At 39.0% G+C, this 19,342-nt stretch overlaps 1 protein-coding gene across 1 annotated transcript in view; it reads left to right on the top strand.

The window, feature by feature from the left end:
• The window catches only part of LOC123976743 (glutamate receptor ionotropic, NMDA 2D-like), a 198,403-nt gene extending 181,219 nt beyond the window's left edge, over positions 1-17,184 (top strand). Inside the window, exons 11-14 of the mRNA XM_046059091.1 lie at positions 11,551-11,676; positions 12,945-13,057; positions 15,885-16,001; positions 17,020-17,184. Of these exons, the coding sequence (XP_045915047.1) occupies positions 11,551-11,676; positions 12,945-13,057; positions 15,885-16,001; positions 17,020-17,184 (521 nt within the window). The remainder of the gene's footprint in view (positions 1-11,550; positions 11,677-12,944; positions 13,058-15,884; positions 16,002-17,019) is intronic.
• The last annotated feature ends 2,158 nt before the right edge of the window (positions 17,185-19,342 follow it).

Genomic DNA, 19,342 nt, shown 5'->3' with positions numbered 1-19,342 from the left:
AGCAAAATGGACCCAGAAATGGAAGAAACCTCATAATAAGCAGTGTTGAAGTGTTACAGATTAGATTATTTCCTTTAACCTGAAGATGTAGGCCTTTGAAGAGGTAGAATAATGAACTACAACAGCCCTGATAAATAACATAACATAACCCTATACTGTATGTTATGACAGTAATATAATTATATGTAATGATCCTCAACTATTTAAGAGGCCTTTCTGACTTGCGTTTGTCTCACACTTGAAAAGGTTCATACTCATGGCTTTGCATCTCAAAGCAAAGCTGCCAACCCAGACTTTAGCGTTGATATTCTCAGTATCCAAATGAGCTTCCACAGAGAAACATAGGGGATATTTTTTTTTATTATTATTATTTTAAATAAAGTATCTGTCTTTTTTAAAGTTGGCCTCTCCAAAGATAACACCTCTTAATTTACAAATCTTCTTAGACTAATTCCAGACATTTCCAAGCATGAAGAGATGGAAAGATGAGAGCAGGAGGAAGCTGGAGGCAGAGATAAATTAAAACAAAGAAAGAAGGATAAAGATTGTGAGAGAGAGACAGAGAGCGAGAGAGATGGTTACCCAGAGAGAGAATCTTGTCATGTACCAATATAAACCAAACACAAAAGACTGAGGGAGAGGTTGAGTGGCTTTGATAGAGAGAGAGATAGAGCTGCCTCAGATATTTTCAGATGTTTTAATCTGAGCTGGTTGACACGCTGCTCTGTGTGTGTGTGTGTGTGTGTGTGGGTGTTTCTCTGTGTGTATTGTGCAGGCCAGATGAGAAGATAACAAAATGACTTGTTAGCAAAGAGCAGCGTCTCAGGCGACTACTTTTTAAGCCCTCCATCTGTGCTGTAAACTTTCTCCTGTGAATACACTACAGTGCACATTCTGATACAAGTATATACTAAATGCTTCTTTGAACTTTCACATAACTTTTAAGGTTTGAATTTGGGTTCAAAATCTGTGAAATAACTTCCCTTCGTAATGGATAAATATTTTATGCACAAATCTCTTACACATGAAACACAGATATCGAAAATCAACTAGCAAAAACAGTTTTTTTCCAAAAGTAAAAGTATTATTATCATTTACCCACATATATTAAAATAATTCCAAAACTCTGAATTCAATAAAGACAAATAAAAAAAGCTGCTTGCAAAACTAAATTAAATTGACACCACTTACCTGATCATGATATGTTGATGACTAAAGCAGATAAATAAAAATATTGACCTGAAATATGTGATGCAGCAGCTAATATTAGGTTTTATTTAGTTTTGCTTTGATTTGGTGTTTTTTGCAGCTAGTTTTACCACCTCGAGGAAGAGACAGTTTAGTACGTTAAAGGAATAGAAATTTACCAAATATAAAGCTGGAGCCTGCAGCAGGTTAGCCTACCATAATGACTTAGGGGGAAACAGCTAGTGTGGCTCTGTTTAAAGGTAAAATATATATATATATATCCATCCATCTTCATCCGCTTATCCGGGGTCGGGTTGCGGTGGCAGCAGCTCCAGCAGGGGATCCCAAACTTCTCTTTCCCAAGCCACAAAAAAAATATATATATATATAAAAATACAAAATCCCCCTTGCACCCCTTGCAGGGTGGTATGTGTCATCCTCAAGCTTGGGTCCTCTACTAGAGACCTGGGAGTTTGAAGGTTGAGTTAAAATTACATATCATCTAACGGGTTGTAAAAGAGAGTGGCATCGATGTCATCATCCAATTCAAATAAGCATATTTCCCAAAATGTAAAACTGTTACTTTAAATTTGTATATCCAGCATAGTGTCAATATTATTTATTATTTAATATTTTCTTACAAGAGCTACCACATCAAACCTGGAAGCTCCTCCTGCAATAAAAGCAGATTTACATTTGCAGTATTTTCTTTCTTTCTCCTTTTTAATAAAATGTGTTTATTTAAGAGACATGATTTGGAAGTCCACTTCAGCAGTCGACTTTTATTCTCACTTCACAGACCTGATCTTTTCCCTCATACTCCTAAAGGGATCTATTTCATACTTACACAGCTGCAGTAGTACATCTATCCATCTGTCAGAGGAGATTTAGGAGACAATCTGAAACATGTCATGGTTGGGCGGAGGTGCGGGGCTCCCAAGGCCGTTTTATCTTAAGACCGTCAGGCCACAGTGCAGATAGTGACTCTATACTGTAGCTTTCCATAGTTGCGTGTGGGTGGGTGTGTGTGTGTGTGTGTGTGTGTGTGATTGAATAGATGGGTTGTTGATAAGAAAAAAAAAAAGAACAAAAGGTAAGCAAGGCCACAGAGAGGTAAGAGGTAAGAGAAACATGCGACAAAAGGTCAAAGGTGACAGAAACAATCGAGTGGGAGAGAAGAAGTGAAGCAGGTGAGGAAGCAAGCAAAGAGTCAGGGCAATTGTTTCTGATAGTGGTGCCTCTGAAAACCTCCCTGCATTTTAACTAGAGCTGGTTAGAGAGAAGGGGGAAGATAGATAAATTCAAATTTGGGTGACAAGGAGAGCCTTGGTTAGGCCCAAGGTAGGTAGGCAGATTGTCTCTTTTCTCCTTTGTGTGTGTATTAAGTACGTCATTTACATACAGCTACAATTGGGCCATTATTTTTACATGTTGCCAAGATACTGGTGCATGATGAAAGTTTTGGCACCTGATTTGGATTTAGTTTTTGATAAAAATGTATATTGATTTTAGTGTTTGAGTCTGTGTATGAACAGCCAGGGGAAACAAAATCCATACTATGTATTGGCCTGATTGTAGGACAAACAATCTTTTGGTAGCATCTGTTTATGCATACAGACAAGACAAGACAGGCTTGGCATATTGCACTTACTTTAAATTAAATTTTTCACATGTAAATGCATATACAGTAAATAGAACAAAATGATTCACCATGAATAAAATTTTGTCACTGTAACAAACACGATGAGCTGAATAGAGAGCCTATGTCCCTCCCCTTCCGGTGGACCACGACAGGACCTTACTTTGGAAAAAATATGTACAGTAGTAAACGGAAAGAGACAACAAATTTTTTTGATCCCGTTTGAATTGTGGTCTGAATTACACATATGATTATGGTCAATTTAAAATATACAAAATATAAAATACACAATTTAAAAGTCAAGAAAGTTGTGGTTTGATGTAAAACTGTTGAAGTATAAGATTGTGAAAATAATAATTACAGCTAACGTCAAAGAACGTACATGAGAGGCTGATGTGATAAAAGGACCGAGATTCGTTGGATTAAACACATCAGTTGAGATACATTTCTGCGTGGAACATAGCTAAGTTATCTTGCTAGCAGCAACTGAGCAATAAACGTTAGCTAGCATTACCGCGCTAACATATTGGTGACGTATTTTGTGTGAGACAAGAGGTTTTCACACAAAATGGCATGTACCTTTACTGTTTGACGAAAAACTACAACTTTCTTGACGGACAAAATTATCTTTTAAATTTACAAACATCTTTTTGAACAGAATCAAAAAATAAGTTGTCTCTCGCCATGGACTACCGTACATATTTTTTCAGAAATAAGGTCCCATGGGCCGGAATCGGAAGCGAGTGACTTCAGATCTCTATAGTGGCTTTCGTACATTGAGATTTTCAATCACATACTCCTGTCAAGCTCTTGAAAGCGGTCCATTTTGGGAGCATGGAAACATTTTCTAAGACTGTTTAAATATTTAGACTGTCTTTTTGGGCTCCCTGTCTTCTGACTTGACATTCTGTGACACTATATTTTTGCCACTGGACAGTTTTTTGATGACTGTCTTGTCTTGTTCTTCAGTCAAGACACTTGTTATCAAAGGATTCCTTTTTTATGTCAAATATGATAGTTGCTGATTACTCCTGCAGGGTAAAATGGCCTTTCACTAGCAAGGACCACGCCACAACAATGTGTGATTTGGAGGTACATGCAAATATGGATTGTGGTACCTAGATGAGACATGAGAGAGCTGTGCCCTGATTGAATAGGAGGGGATGAGGGGATGAAGGGAGCGGGGATGAGGGAATCAGGGATAATGGGATGAGGGATGAAGGGATGAGAGGAGCAGGGAAGAGGGGATGAAGGCATAAGGGAAGACAGGATGAGTTGATGTGTGTAGGGATGAATGGATGAAGAGAAGGGAAAGGGGGGGGGGGGGTCAAGCGATCTGAAACAAGCATGCTGTTAAGCGTGTGCTGTTGAACGTAGATCGTTGTCTGACTTGCGTCGAGCAATCTGAACAAGTGGGGCAGGCTGAGCGGAACGGTATATGTAGCCTTGACGATTATTGGAGGTGTGGGTGAGGCGTGGCCCCGCTCCCGAAGCTAAGTTAACAAATTAACTTCATTTCTGGGCATTTTCTGAGGCAGACTGACTGTAGTAGACCCACGTGCACATACAAATGTGTATACTGTCACAGCTTCAGAGTGACAGTAAGTTTTCATTACTTGCATGTCGGTAATGCCCTTGTGATCTGCCTTAGATGAAATGTAGAAGTACCATGTCATCATCACATTTTCACCTGCTTCTAGTTTGTCAGTCCTGCTTCTTTTCACTTTTAGTACAATTTAAACAAGTTGAATTGTTCAGAATTCAACAATTTTTAACTTTAAAATATACTGGAAGATTTTCTGAGCAACTTTTATAGCCCTTGCACATGTTAAAGCCACTCAGAAGTTTCCCAGTGAGCATTAGAAAGAAACAGAAAAAAGGACTCACATTCAGACATTTTTATCCATGCCAGCCTTTTACTTTTACTTTGCTGCACCTTCAGTGTGTGTTTTTCTGTGTGTATGCTACAATGAGAAAGGTGTGTATACTAATTATGTGTTTTTTTATATGAATGAAAAAGAAAGCATAACATGTCTGTTCTGATTAAATAACAGAATAGTTATTTTAAAACATTATACATCTCTATTTTTTAAATTATCTGTAATAAGTCAATCCTCTAATAACTTGATACATTCTGTGGGTGAAAAAATGAGACAGACAGAGAGGCCTTGTTACAAACGCAGAGACCCAGACAGACCACGGAGCTGGAGAGCGAGGCAGGACACAACGTCTAATCCTGGATGATAACAAACACTTAAACTGTCGAGGGATCCAGAATAGAGGGATGTGAAAATTGAACAAGTGAAGAGAAGTAAAAAGAGAGTTAGTGTGTGTGTTGAAAAGGATGGTCAGCTGCAGTAGCAGGGCTGTCAGTCATATTGGCAATTCAGAGATAAAAGCCTTTACAAACAAAAGAGTGCAGCAGAACTCTTCGGCCAAACCACCAACTGATTCTTCAAGAGCTTCTTAAGAGTTTCTGTGAATCCAGCAAATTCAGCTTAAATATATAAACTGGAGCATAGGCCTTTTTCAGCAGATACTTTGACTTGTCATACTGTAGTAGTAAAATCGCAGTGTCTCTAACATTAACAATGGCACTGTTCAATTCAAATGTCGCAGTAAGCCGTGACGGTCAGCCAGCATGCACAATGCCAGGACTGCAGCAGCTACATCAAATTCACCTATAATCAGTTTTATTTTTCACACATGTGTTTTTCCTATTGTGATATGTCAAAATGTCTTCTGGGGAAAAAGCCAATTGGGTAAAGCTCGCGGTCCTAAACCCCAGCTGCTTATGTGCTCGGATGACATTTTTATTCCACTGCATAAAAAAAAAATGATGGCAAAATAATAGCTATCATTGACGATGTGTGAATAATCTGAGTCCTTTTTGCACTCTGACATGTGCTTAAATCAAAGTCAATGGTCCTCTAATGTTAGAGACACTCAAAATTCAAAACACTTATCATCTATAGTCTTTCCCCTTTATTGTATTTTGTGTTATGATTATCACCTTTTATCCTCATTCCCTCATTATCCGGAGGCGCGTTGGCTGTTGTGCTGTGACTCCATCCATCCATCCATTTTCTACCGCTTATCCGGGGTTAGGTCGCGAGCGTGCTTTGACTGTAAAATGCATTTGCTCTTAACAAACCCACCTCGTAAAATAAGGATAAAAACACAGCAGATTATTCTGCAGGAACTGTAATCTCAAAGGAACTGATTTGATTCAACGTGAATTCAAACAGAACAACAAAGGAAGCAGCCAGCCAGCCTCAGCCCACTCTGCCACATCAATGTTAACACTACCCCTACTGACTGCTAGTGCTACTTCTGTATTCTCTGCACACCACAGGGCTGTTCAGATGTTGGGTCATAGATATAAAACATGTGGGATATGAACAATTGGGCAAAGAGATGGACAAATCAGGGTCAAAATGTTTGTAACCGGACAACCAAAACGTTGTAATCAGGTTCCTTAGAGTGTGGCTAGTGAAACATTGGCTACGGAGTTGAGTTGATGTCACTTATACTGACTAATTATATTTTAGTCAAAAGGTTTAAACATATTCAGATCCTTCAATCTGCCAGCTGCTGTGATAAAACATCTGAGTGATATAAAAAATCGTGTGAAATAGTGAAAACGAGCACTGCCTCACAATACCCCTATCTAACATAGTTATCAAGTTTTGATTAAGTGTCTGTGACTGTGTTTGTGCACTTCCCCCCCTGACAAGTGTGTTTTATTAACTGCTTAGTGTACCATTTAAGGTTGTTCCCAGTTCTGGAAACAGTTAGGTGCAACTCTAGTGGAAAGACAATGGCTTTGCTTGCATGCATACTAATTATTCACTTATAATGCAAGTAAGACAATATTACAAGAAAAGTGAAGCCAGAATTAACATATGCTCATATATTCTGATCACAGTAGGTATTATTGAATTATTATAGATTTATGGAGGACTCTAATAATAGTCACATTGATGAAGGGCATTTGTATCCGTGTAATCTATCTATCAGTTTTCACCACATTTTGCACTTTACTTGGCAGTCCAACTGCCTTAAAACACATGCCAAAGATTTTCCCCTAATAAGATGCTTCAAACAGCAGTGGTGGCATTTAACAAGTGAAGAGTTTCATGAGATTTCATGCTGAACTAGTGTTGGAGCTACAAGAATTGTACTTGTATGGCAGTATTTCTAAAGAAAAGTGTCCGACACACTTTACAAAGCAAAATCATTCAAGAAGCTACATTTTAGTGGTTTCATCAATGCCTCATGAAACACTATGGCCAAAATGTAGTGCTAGATTGCATTTTTCTTTGCGCTTATTTTCCAGGTGTGCATTAGATTGCATAATATATGCACATGATAGTTGCATAATAGGCACTCCAAATGCATACTATGGTAGGATTATGGCAGAAGGAGGAGGGAGACACATCATTATGTTAATGTATATGCAGCTAGTGGCATGTCATACATACTGTGTCCTTGCCCTGTGCTTCTCTGGTGCTCACTACAGAGACTAAAACTAAACCTACACCCAGGTTCACAAAGTGGTTGTCCCTCCCTTTAAAGGGACTTATCAACAAAATTGACTTTTCTATGTTACTGCTACTCCCTTGCTCAGAGTACTAAGGTCACCCGTTTGAAACCCTGGACCTGCTGGGAACATGTTGGCAAGCAAAATGAGTAAGTAATGCTGTCACTTTACTTAGCAACTGCTGCTGAAATGCCCCCGAGGAAGGGCACGGAAACCTCATTAACCCCAACCTTAACCCCATCTGCTCTAGTGAATTTGCTCACTGGCACCAATTCCAGACTGTGGTTGTACCCCGTCAACTGAATTTTTAAGAGGGCATCATTGACACAAAGCATATGTCTTCTCTTGACTTTCCCAGAATAAATATGGGTATAAAAATAGATTAGCTGTTGTCCAAAATGGATATATAGCTGCGGGAAACCAAACACTGAGACTGAGAGAGCACATGAATGCGAAATAAAGCAATAAAGCTCATCAGATCTTAACTCAAAGCTGACAGCCCTTTAAAAATAACACAGAGCTGCTTTACACTCCTCACCTGCCAGAGTATAAGAGAATAAATCAAACGTAACCTTCAGTCTTTGCAGAGCACCATGTAATTATTCACATGCTTCCTCCGCCAAGGCAGTTTTGATTGAACCACAATCAAAAGGAGCAGACAAATAAACATGAAAAAAATCCAGTGCTGTGTCCAGCGCTTGGGGGCACTGTTAAAAAACTTCATCCTCCAATGAAGTTCAATTTTAAGAAGAAAAGGGGATATTCGCTGTTTGTCAAGGATTCACAAGCTGATGATCATAGTGGTGGCGTTTCCACTGCTTAGTTCGTCCTCTCTGGTTGACGTTATGCTATTTAGCAAATTTAGCTACTGCAATCTTTGTTTAGGAAAAGCAATTAAATATTTTAAATCACTTTTAAATCACCTCCCTTAGGCTACACTGAACAAATGCAATGAGACAACAAAGCTTGGCATAACACTCAAATCTCAACGTTTTACACAAACACATATTTTGCAAGAAGATAGGAATCACACCCAGCCCCATTTAAATAGCTCATAAGTTATTAAAATTACAACAATAGTCAATCTAATAACATAGTTTAACTTCTGATGTCTATACTCCATAATGACTAATAAAAATAAAGCACAGGCCACAAAATTGTTAACTTTCCTCATACATTGAACCGCAAAATTCTCGGCTGAACACTATAGTTATCAAGTTATTATTATTAAGTATATGTGCAATCTAAAACAATCCAAAACAAGAGCCCTCCAACAAATCCTTCCTTTGTAAAGACAGTTCAAGACAGACAGTGTTTATGCTTTGATCGTGGTTGACCGATGTTATTTTTGAGGCTGTAGTTTGTGGAGATGTTTTATTAGACTGCATTTGCCCGAAATGTTATATAATACTGTCCCTCTCTTGTTTATAAATGTGATTGAACAAACAGAAAACAATATCTCTCAGTTTTTTTCATAAAGTTGAGTTAAATCTTGTCTGACCATCACTAAAATGTGGTACTTATGACTTTATATATAAATTGCAATGTACATTTTCTAGAAGTGCAAAGCTCACAAGTTGTTACATAGCTAATTTTGTGAAAATGTTAGAGCCCAGAAGAAGCCTTTAAAATGTTTCTTTTGATCATTTTTGTTGTAGACCTATTTTTTGTTCCGACCATGACATTAAAATAGAGTGCACAAAATCATCAACACTTTTGAAAAGTGAACAACAGAATGGCAGTTTCTGATTCTCGTCACCCAGGAACAGGTGACATCAACCAGAATCTGAATCAGAAGACCTTAATTTTCTAATAACAGACATTCAAGCAACACTTGAATATCAGAATACTTTGACTTCCCATGTGCCCAGAATAAGACCTCACAACTTAAAGGCACCATTTGTTAAATACTGCAGCTGAACATCTCTTCCACTTTCAGATTTCTTTGTATTTCTTTTTAGAAACTACAGCATTAATAATAAATGATGTGTCATGTCGTTAGTGAATCCTCCTGAAAAGTCGGGTTTTCAAATTTCAAAGGGTTATTTTCTACATTATTGTTAAAATAAAACAGATGGCAGACCATTCATTTTCATTAATATTTTTTTCCTGCAAAAATCTGATAAAACAATTCATAAAAACAAATTAAATGATATATGTAATGACACAGGTTTCTGTACCTGTGATATTGTACACTGCGGCAGACCTAGATGGAAATAAAACTTGCAGCCTCTGAGTCCTCATGGCACACAGTTTGAAAGCCCAGCCTTAAAAGCATATTAACCCTGTCTGGCAGTAAGTTTAATGGATAAATCCCGAGCCTCTCCACCTGCGCCCTCACTGTACATCTCTCTGCAGGGGAACCTCAGCTAAGAGCCTCATATGTAAACAGCACTTGTTGCTCTTTGGTATACCAGCACACAGTCAGGTTTGATTTAGAATCTTTTCCTGGATGTAACACAGGGAGACAAAGGTGTTGATGAGTCGACACAGCAGCTCAGTTTGTCTCTCTTGTGCTGTCTGATTAGTGTTACATCTGCCACTGCTGCTGCTCTCAGTGTCGGCAGAAAATCCCTCACTAATTTGACAAATCTCAGAAGTATCTGCTCGTTTCCTCTGTCGGCAGTTAGACTAGCACCCATTTATTTAGAAGGACGAGATGAGGAAAGACGACCCCCCCCCCCCTGTCTTCACCCAGAGGTTTTTACCTCTACAGATGTTAAGTTTTCTCTATTTGGTCTCCCATCTTTTGCACATTGGACAAAGGTATTTATGTCCGGCCACCACAGTGCTGCACGTGTCTGATTACAGAAATGAATAGCTTTCTAAATGTTCATCATTTAAATTTTGGCTTAAGTAACCTGTTTCCATATTTCTGAATACCAAACAACTAAAAATAAATGAGTGCACTTTCTGAACCCTCCTAGTTTCATACATAGAGGAAACGTTTGTGTTATTCGGCAGCTTATTTAGAATTAATCTAATCTGAAATGAACGCAGTGTGACCTAAGTGTCTATGTACACATAATCTTACCTGTTTTCATGGTCTAGCTTCAGATCTCTCTGTCTCATTGCTTTTCTTTACCCTCACATAATGCAGGAAATAAACATTTTTACTCATCTGCCAAAAGTCTTAAAAAATACAAGGTCAATCATAGTTCACGGCAGCCAACTATTTTGCATAATTATTTTTGTGTGAAATGAGTCATGTAAAGTACACTAAGTAGTTATATATAACAAAGTATTACAATATGAGGAAATATTTTCTATATCAGTGGGGTTTGGGGTGAGCTTATATCTTACTACACTTAATTATAGAGAAATAGCAAAGTTTTAACCCCTTGACACCGATTGTCGCGAATTCGCGTCACACCTCATTCTTTCAGACTGCAGCCAAGATAGCGCATGTATCCCCCCGATGCCTGTTTGTGCAGATTGGATACGCAGCTAGGAACGTTTTGCAAGCGCTGGTTTCTCGTTTATGCCTGTTGTCGCTAATTTGCATCATACCTACATCATACCTGAATTTATATCTTTTCTGTGTTCTATAGACATTTTTTTTTTCAATTTGCTGTGACCAATCAGTAGTCTGCTGTGTTGTCAAGTCACATTTTAGTATCGCCCCAGCTCACTTGGAGCCTCGACGGAGGTTATACGAAAAAAAGTAGCAGGTACAGGAACAACTTTTCCACAATGGCATACCAAAAAAGGCGAGTAGAGTCGAGTTAAGCTGTTACCATGCGGTGGAAAAGGAGCTTTAGTTTATTCCCTATATGTGTAATAACAAATTTGCCTCATAATGAATCCAGACAAAAAGATATTATCAGTATGCAGATTCAGCTGGTACAATAAAACAATATGAGTTTGTGAAATGTAGTGATCTACTGCTAGAACTGTTAGCATTGTAGCTAATGTGGCGCTGTTGTATAAACGTTACAGCGTCACTGAAATTTCCAGAGTGGTAAACACTGCGCCAACCAAAGCAGAGCGCGCAGAGCAAGACCCCTGTTTTTCCACTTTAATGTGAATACACCTTAACACACAGTGAAGGGCAGTCAATCAGTGGACTGTTTGACAGAGTGCTGCTGCTTTGCTCTCATTTGATTGGCCATCAGATGACAGGCAAACTTCTGAAACTTTATCTTATGTTTGCATGCGTGTTTTTGTGTGTGCGTTGCAGAGCCCTACAGCCCGGCAGTGTGGGTGATGATGTTTGTGATGTGCCTGTCGGTGGTGGCTGTCACCGTCTTCATCTTTGAGTTCTTCAGCCCCGTGGGATACAACCGCAGCCTGCAGAGCGCCAAGAGTAAGAGACGGAGTCACTCCAGCGCCGGCACGCCAATCAACCCGCTGCCACTGCTCATTTCACAACATTATTACCAACTTGTCACTTCGTCAGTTATGTAAGCGAGGGGGGGCTGATTTGAGGAGGCCATTTGCTCAAATTATGCAAAGCGTCCCACTATTTTTGACTGCACATGAGTCAAAACAATCACTCCACACCCACCATCCAGCTTATTTATTTTTAATGAAACAAATACTGACGGCGCGGTGGTGGTTGATTTTGACATTTTTACAGTGCTTGTCAGTTTATCATTCATTGCATCTGTTTACTGGCTGCTCCTCTGAGCTGCTACATTCATTTCAAATAATCATTTGGAAATGTTATTCATTACCTTCTAATAAACTGACCCAAGTGGAATAATACTGAATTGGAGTGACAGGTAGGTGTTTGTTCATCACTGGTTTTCAGTTCTAGCTTCTTCTGTGCAAAAACACCTCTGCTTCTGTCTCTCTTCTCTTCTTAAGTCCCTCACTTTTTCATATGTCTCCACATGATAAGCACAATGTAAGTACTTGTATCTTGTACATGTATATTCTACACTATACACACATGGTGCTGGTTTTACTGTCTTGTGAATGGGGGCAGACCTGACATCTTTTCTGCTTCTCGCCATCACCCGAATCCACTTCAGTGGCTCAGTAGTAGGTCAGTAGCTTGGTGATTGGCTGCAACCCCCCGTGCACATTTGCCTACGTGCAGAAGCATGTTTCAGCCCCCACTTTTTAGCCTTTGTCTTTGGCAAAATCCGTTGCAGCACCGTGGTTCACATCAGATATCAAAGATATCATTTTTGAAGTGTAATAGGAGACTATAACCAACTAGATTCCTCTATCTAACCTTTGTCTCATTCTTTTCCCCTTCTGAGGCTTCGTAGTTTGATGATTCTATATTCAACAAAAGGGAGTTTACTTCCATGTTTAATCTTTTATATCTCCATATAGGTATTTTCTCTTCCCACTAACTCTGTCACTCCTGTTTGAACTCAACATCAGACCGTTCTTAGATCACTGTAGGATATGCTTTTTTTCCTCCTGCAGTGAGTTTTCCAACATCAGATTAAAAACTTGAAACCAGAAGAGTGGACACTGTTATAGCCACCGATTTCACCAATCCCATACTGTTATAAATTGGATTTTAAGATACTGAGCGTCCTACCCCGCCTAATATTGAATTGTTCATAATCTCCTAAAAACTTTATTTCTTTCACACTATCTCTCGCTCTCTCACAGAGTCAGGTGGATCTAAATTCACCATAGGGAAGTCCGTTTGGCTGTTGTGGGCTCTGGTCTTCAACAACTCTGTGCCTGTGGAGAATCCCAGAGGAACCACCAGCAAGATCATGGTGACCCTCTAAATTACTCACTCACCTGTTGATCAGTTGATGGACTGGCTGATTGACTGTTTTATTTACTTGGTGTCTGGATGATCATTTGATGATTTGCAGGTGAAATTATGTCAACTTGTCTAGAATATTTGGGTCATTTAGGTCAAGTTACATATAACCTTTATTTCAGCAGCATTTAAAAATGTATATGTCTCTCCATGTGCTAAAAACATGCCTAACATATATCTATTACAATGCTGTTAGATGCAACATAGATGTTTTCATTAAATCAATTATCAGGTGATTATTGATTGGTTTATTGATTAAAATGTTTATTTAAAGGTGAAATATAATACAATACTGCTTTATCTACAGATTTTACTTGACTTAATCTTTTCAGGTGTTTTGTGCCCATACATTGCCACATTCCTAATTTGCATTATCAAGAAAAAACACTTGCAAGCTTTATGAGCCAATGCAATCAGTTTGAGAGTGTTCATTCACTTGTTTCACCGCGGTGGTCTTTTTAATACCTGCTGTTACTCTCTGCCCTCAAGACATAAAAAGAAAAATCAGTCAAGAACTTTCCCCCTCTACTGCAGAGTAAAGAGCCATGGGAGGTTAAAAAATGCAAGGTGTCTTTTTTTCTTCTGACTGTCTGCCCGAGTGCTTTTCACAAAAACCCCAATCATCTGAAGAGCTCATTAGCTCAATTGGCTTTACAAAAGGGGGTCAGAGGAGAATTCTTTTTTTCTGCAAATGTTGTAGTTTTTCGTTAAATTGTAGGTTTGCTTTATGTCCCCTTACATGCAGAGCAAGATTAATGGTCCTGTATCAAACCCCTTTTCTTTCATTAAAGAGGATTTTTAAACATACACTGAAGATACAACTGTGTCTTTAAGAACATTTAAAAATAACAGCGTTCATCCAAATCTGATCCATTTTTATAACACATGCCAGGATATATTAAATCTTTAATTAAGGCTTATTCTCTTGACTTCCATTTATTTTGTTCATTTTTCACATCTGCCTAAGCCCATTCAGGGAAATCAATGGCTATCCCAGCATGCAGTGGATGGATAATTGACATCCATGTATTATTTATATTATATATTAAAGTTTTAATAGGTCTTACATCATCCCAAGGCTTACGAAATTCACGAGGGACCCCTTGTAAGTGAGGAGTCCGTGTTTCAACCCTCCTGTTATGATGCGTTGTACTGCTGAAGTGTCATTGAGCAAAACACTCTTCTTCTGTTGCCAGAGTTATAAGTGTACATTTTTCATCCTATTCATTAAGAAAATTATGCAAATTAATTTTTGGCATAAACACAGAGTACTGTGGAAGCAAATAGCCCTGTTTATCACCATCTGCAAGTGCAATTTAGTTCTAAAACTAATCCACATCTCCGACTTGCTTTCTGGCTGAATGTCAACAGTGCAGCATCTTTTAGCTATAAAAGAAGCACTTCTGAAAAGCTGAATGACTTTATGCCAAGTCCTTAAACCACCTTTCAAAGGATCTTTTAAATGTGCCATAGTAATTTAGTAACTAGTGTTATCCAACAGTGTAAATTGTACTTATATCTGTCACTTAAGAGGCAATACCATAATGTAAAAATACTCCAATTACAGGTACGCGTCCTATTAACATGAGCCAATAAGAAAGCCTAATATTTCTTGTTCTTTAGATCTCCAATATTGTCCAACAATTATTGAAAACATTTAAATCAGCCATGCTGTTACACTGGATGGCATCTTCCTTTATTACCATGAACACACACACTGTAGTTTCTTTTGACTCAATCCCACATACATCATCGTGCTGCTAGAAATACTCACTAGATGCTCACTAGAGCACCACATGTGTATCGATCCCCTGCTGAAAATGATCCCTAACAATAGAAACTATTCAACCATGTTTGCTAGAAACTACAGTGGTCAGCTGTAGGGAAATTACTGAGTTCTTTGTCTGTGAGTCCACGGGCAGGGTAGGGAAGTTTAACACATTGTTGGTTTTGGACATTTCAGATTAGAGAATTCTGCAATTCCTTTATGTATTAGAAGGAGAAGTATTCTGTATGCAAAACAACAATGCAAAAACTACAGTTACAGTTTCACAGGGGTTAATTTGCATTTTGTAAATAATCCATTACATAACCCCCATTATAACCGCAACTTTTACACTTTTATGTTATAGTACGCATTAAACAAACAGGATATAACGTGTTTAATAGTGGGATTTGCAGGTGCTGATAGTTGGATTTTGTTACCTTAGGAGGGAGCCAAGTTGGGTGCAACTAACTGGCTTCCCATTTACCATATACATCATCTTCACATAAAATTCTCATCAAGAAAAAAATAATAATTAAATGTCAAACTATTCCTTCAACAATGCTTTTGTAGTTTGCAAAAGAACAAGTAACTATAACTGTTAGGTAAATGTAGTGGATTAAAAAGCACCATATGTAGTGGAGTAGAAGCATAAAGTAAAATAAAATGTAAATACTCATTTAAAGTACAATACAGTACAGCTTGATTAAATATACATTATTTTCCATTATTCATATATATGAACCATGACAGACATATTGGCGCAGGAAAAACTATGATTTGCTCACAGAACTTCAAGTACGGAAAGGACAAATGCTGAGGTAGCAGTGACGTTTTTTTTGGAGACGGAAGTGTCATACTGACAAACGCAACTCTGCCCTCCAGGCAAGACAAAGACATCAGCTGTGGGTTTAGCAATGAAATGGCAACAAGTGAAAACAGTGTCACTGAAATCTCAAAATACTTCAACATCTATCAGACTCAGCCCTCATTGATCTTACTCCTCTTTCAGGTGCTGGTGTGGGCTTTCTTTGCTGTCATCTTCCTGGCCTCCTATACTGCAAACCTGGCTGCCTTCATGATCCAGGAGGAGTACATAGACACAGTGTCAGGGCTGTCTGATAAGAAGGTACGGTCTGGGAGGGAGGGATGGATGAACGAATGGATGGATGTATGCATGAACAGGTGGATGGCCAGATGGACTGATAGATGAATAGATAGCTTAGCAAGGAATCAGAATGACGTGTATGTTTACCTAATGTAAAATGCAGGGTTTTGTTAATTTTAAAGTTTTTTGGTCCGGTGGGTAGCGCTGTGGCCTCACAGCAAGAAAGTTGCGGGTTGCATGTTCTCCCCGTGTCTGTGTGGGTTCTCTCCGGGTGCTCCAGCTTCCTCCCACCGTCCAAAGACGTGGCCTAGGTTGATTAGTGACCCTAAATTTGTCTTTAGGTGTGACTCTGTGGGGACAGAGTCTGAGATCTACTGAAGAAGAATACATCTCCTTGCACTAAACAGCAACACCTTAAGCATCTTCAGCGAGAAGGGGTTAACGTGTAAAGCTGCAGATTGTATTCCTAGAACACAAAAAATAGGTTAGGGCCAGTTTTCCCTTGAATATAATATCAATTTCTTTAAAAACCTTGGTCCAAAAGTCACCAACAAGAGGGCATCCAAAAATACTGTAACAGTTTTGCACTTGTTACAGTATTTTGAGAGCAGAGGATCAAACTGTTTTGTTAATTTTTTAAAATAAACAAATGTATGAGAAACATGAAAACATTTCGTTTTGCTTCTTGTCTTTCTCCAAAACAGGTCGGCAACTTCAGCTTCAGTTAACAGAAAGTAGTGAAATACTGTATATAATCCTTCAAAATGTTCTGTCTCCCTGTTGCCTACTCTTCTTTTATTTCTCAGTGCAGCTTCAGCAGAACCCAAAAACTATCCTGCTGTTCTCACACTTTAAAACCTCGTCTGTTTTATCAGTCTCTGCCCTCAGCTCTTCAGAAAACTGAAGCATAGGCCATTCTTTGAAAGTGAAGTGATCTTTGCAGCACTTCAAACAGCCCCCCCCCCCCCTTTTATCTACCTTTCTTTAACTTCCTTCTTTCCTTCTTTCCTTTAATCTCTGCCCACCTCTTTTCATACAGTTCCAGCACCCAACAGAGCAGTACCCACCACTGCGTTTCGGCACAGTGCCAAACGGCAGTACAGAGGAGAACATCCGCTCTAACTATCCCAACATGCACCAGTACATGATCCGCAACAACCAGAAGGGTGTGGAGGAGGCCATTGAAAACCTCAAGACTGGGTAAGGAAAGGATAAAAGAGGGGAGGGGGTAAGTAGTGATAAGTAAGGAAACAACTATAGGAAAGAAAAGTTAAATGATGCACCAGACAAGGACAGAAACTACCTCACAATTTTAAAGAAAACAAAAGGTTTGATATTTTTAAAATTATTAATACTAATACTCTGTTTCCTTTTACTCTTACATTATATTTCTACTGTAATATTTTATTAGATATAGGGCATCACACATCTCGATCCACCCTTGCAGGTGGAGACAGGAAATAGTAGATTGTAAACATGAACTGTGGAAGCTAGCATGGCTACCATGCTAACAACAGTATTCTACAAATGTGATGATTATACAGCATTTATCAAACATTTTACTGTCTAACGCCACTCCACATAAAAATGAATGGCAATTCCATTCTGAGTGTGCCATGACTCACCTGTTGAGTTGATATTTTTATTGTTGCATAGAGTCTGGTGACCTCACCTAATTAGCTCACATAGCTCCACCCAACTTTAGCCACAACAGTAAACTCCTGTGTGGGTGTGTGCAGGGCTTTTATCACTTTCAAGAGATCCTTGAGTACAAAAAGCAATTGCTAAAATGGATCAAAAATGTAAAATAAAAGCAAATAATTAAGTTATCCTGATTTAACTTTTAAAAAATACAAATAGACAATTATAAAAAAGGTATAATAGATAGAAAATGACTTACATTCAATTGTACTTTTGTGTGATATCTGGCATTAGGCCAGTTGTTAGAGCCACTGCAGGGGGTGAGTGAATGAGCAGAGGAAAAATATGGAGTGGATATAAGTTGAATGAGCATGATTTATGGAGGGAAATAAAAATAACAAGAGTTTGCTGATGCTATTGGGCATAAAATTCAATTTGGCTCCTTTTTATTTGTTGATACAAAATAATGTAAATGTTAATGATTCATAAGAATTTAATTTACGTGTGGTGGGCGGGCATTACATTTTTTTCGGTTTCTGATGGGGAGCACGACAGAATGAGCCTATTGCATGTGTGGGTTCAATTCAATTTTATTCATATAGCGCCAAATCACAACAACAGTTATCTCTGAGCGCTTTTCATAAAAGAGCAGGTCTAGACCGTACTCTGTGATGATATTTACAGAAACCCAACAGTTCCCACCAAGAGAAAGCACTAGGCGAGAGAGGCAAGAAAAAACTTCCTTTTAAGAGGCAGAAACCTCGAGCAGAACCATGGCTCAGGGTGGGCGGCCATCTGCCTCGACCGCTTCGGGGAGAGAGAGAGAGAGAGAGAGGAACAGAGAGAAAGAGGGAGGGGGATGGAAGGAGAGAGAGAGGGGAGGGAGGCAGCCTACACAATACACACAGAGGTACAGACAGTAAATGAATAATGGTACAGATATTTACAGTAGTGTTGTAGTAATGATAATAATCGTTATGTTAATGATTATAATACATATATACATACATATATATACAATAATAACAATAGGACTAGTAACAATAGTTGTAGCAGATGGTGTCGAGCAGGAACACGGGGGCAGCAGGTGACTCGCAACCATAGATCCAGAGCCAGAATCACCTGCAGGAAGTGATAGGAGGAGAGAGGAGAGGGATGAGAAAGCACAAGACTACGGGAAAGGGGAGATGTCGAGTCAGTAACATGCATTAATGGGATGAGGTTGCGTAGAGAGGGAGAGAAAGTAGAGGAGAGAGGACCTCAGTGCATCATGGGAAATCCCCCGGCAGTCTAGGCCTATAGCAGCATAACTAAGGGATGGTTCAGGAGTCACCTGAGCCAGCCCTAACTATAAGCTTTATCAAAGAGGAAAGTCTTAAGCCTACTCTTAAATGTGGAGATGGTGTCTGCCTCCTGAACCCAAACTGGAACCTGGTTCCACAGGAGAGGAGCTTGATAGCTGAACGCTCTGGCTCCTAGTCTACTTTTGGAGACTCTAGGAACCACAAGTAACCCTGCATTCTGGGAGCGCAGTGCTCTGGTGGGGTAGTAAGGTACTATGAGCTCTTTAAGATAAGATGATGCCTGACCATTAAGAGCTTTGTAGGTAAGAAGAAGGATTTTAAATTCTATTCTGGATTTCACTGGAAGCCAATGCAGAGAAGCTAAAACAGGAGAAATGTGATCTCTTTTCCTGGTTCCTGTCAGAACACGTGCTGCAG

This window comes from Micropterus dolomieu, linkage group LG09 (assembly GCF_021292245.1).
Source record: "Micropterus dolomieu isolate WLL.071019.BEF.003 ecotype Adirondacks linkage group LG09, ASM2129224v1, whole genome shotgun sequence".
NCBI lineage: Eukaryota > Metazoa > Chordata > Actinopteri > Centrarchiformes > Centrarchidae > Micropterus > Micropterus dolomieu.
Note: the sequence above shows the minus strand (reverse complement) of the source record. Positions and strands in the feature narration are given on the sequence as shown.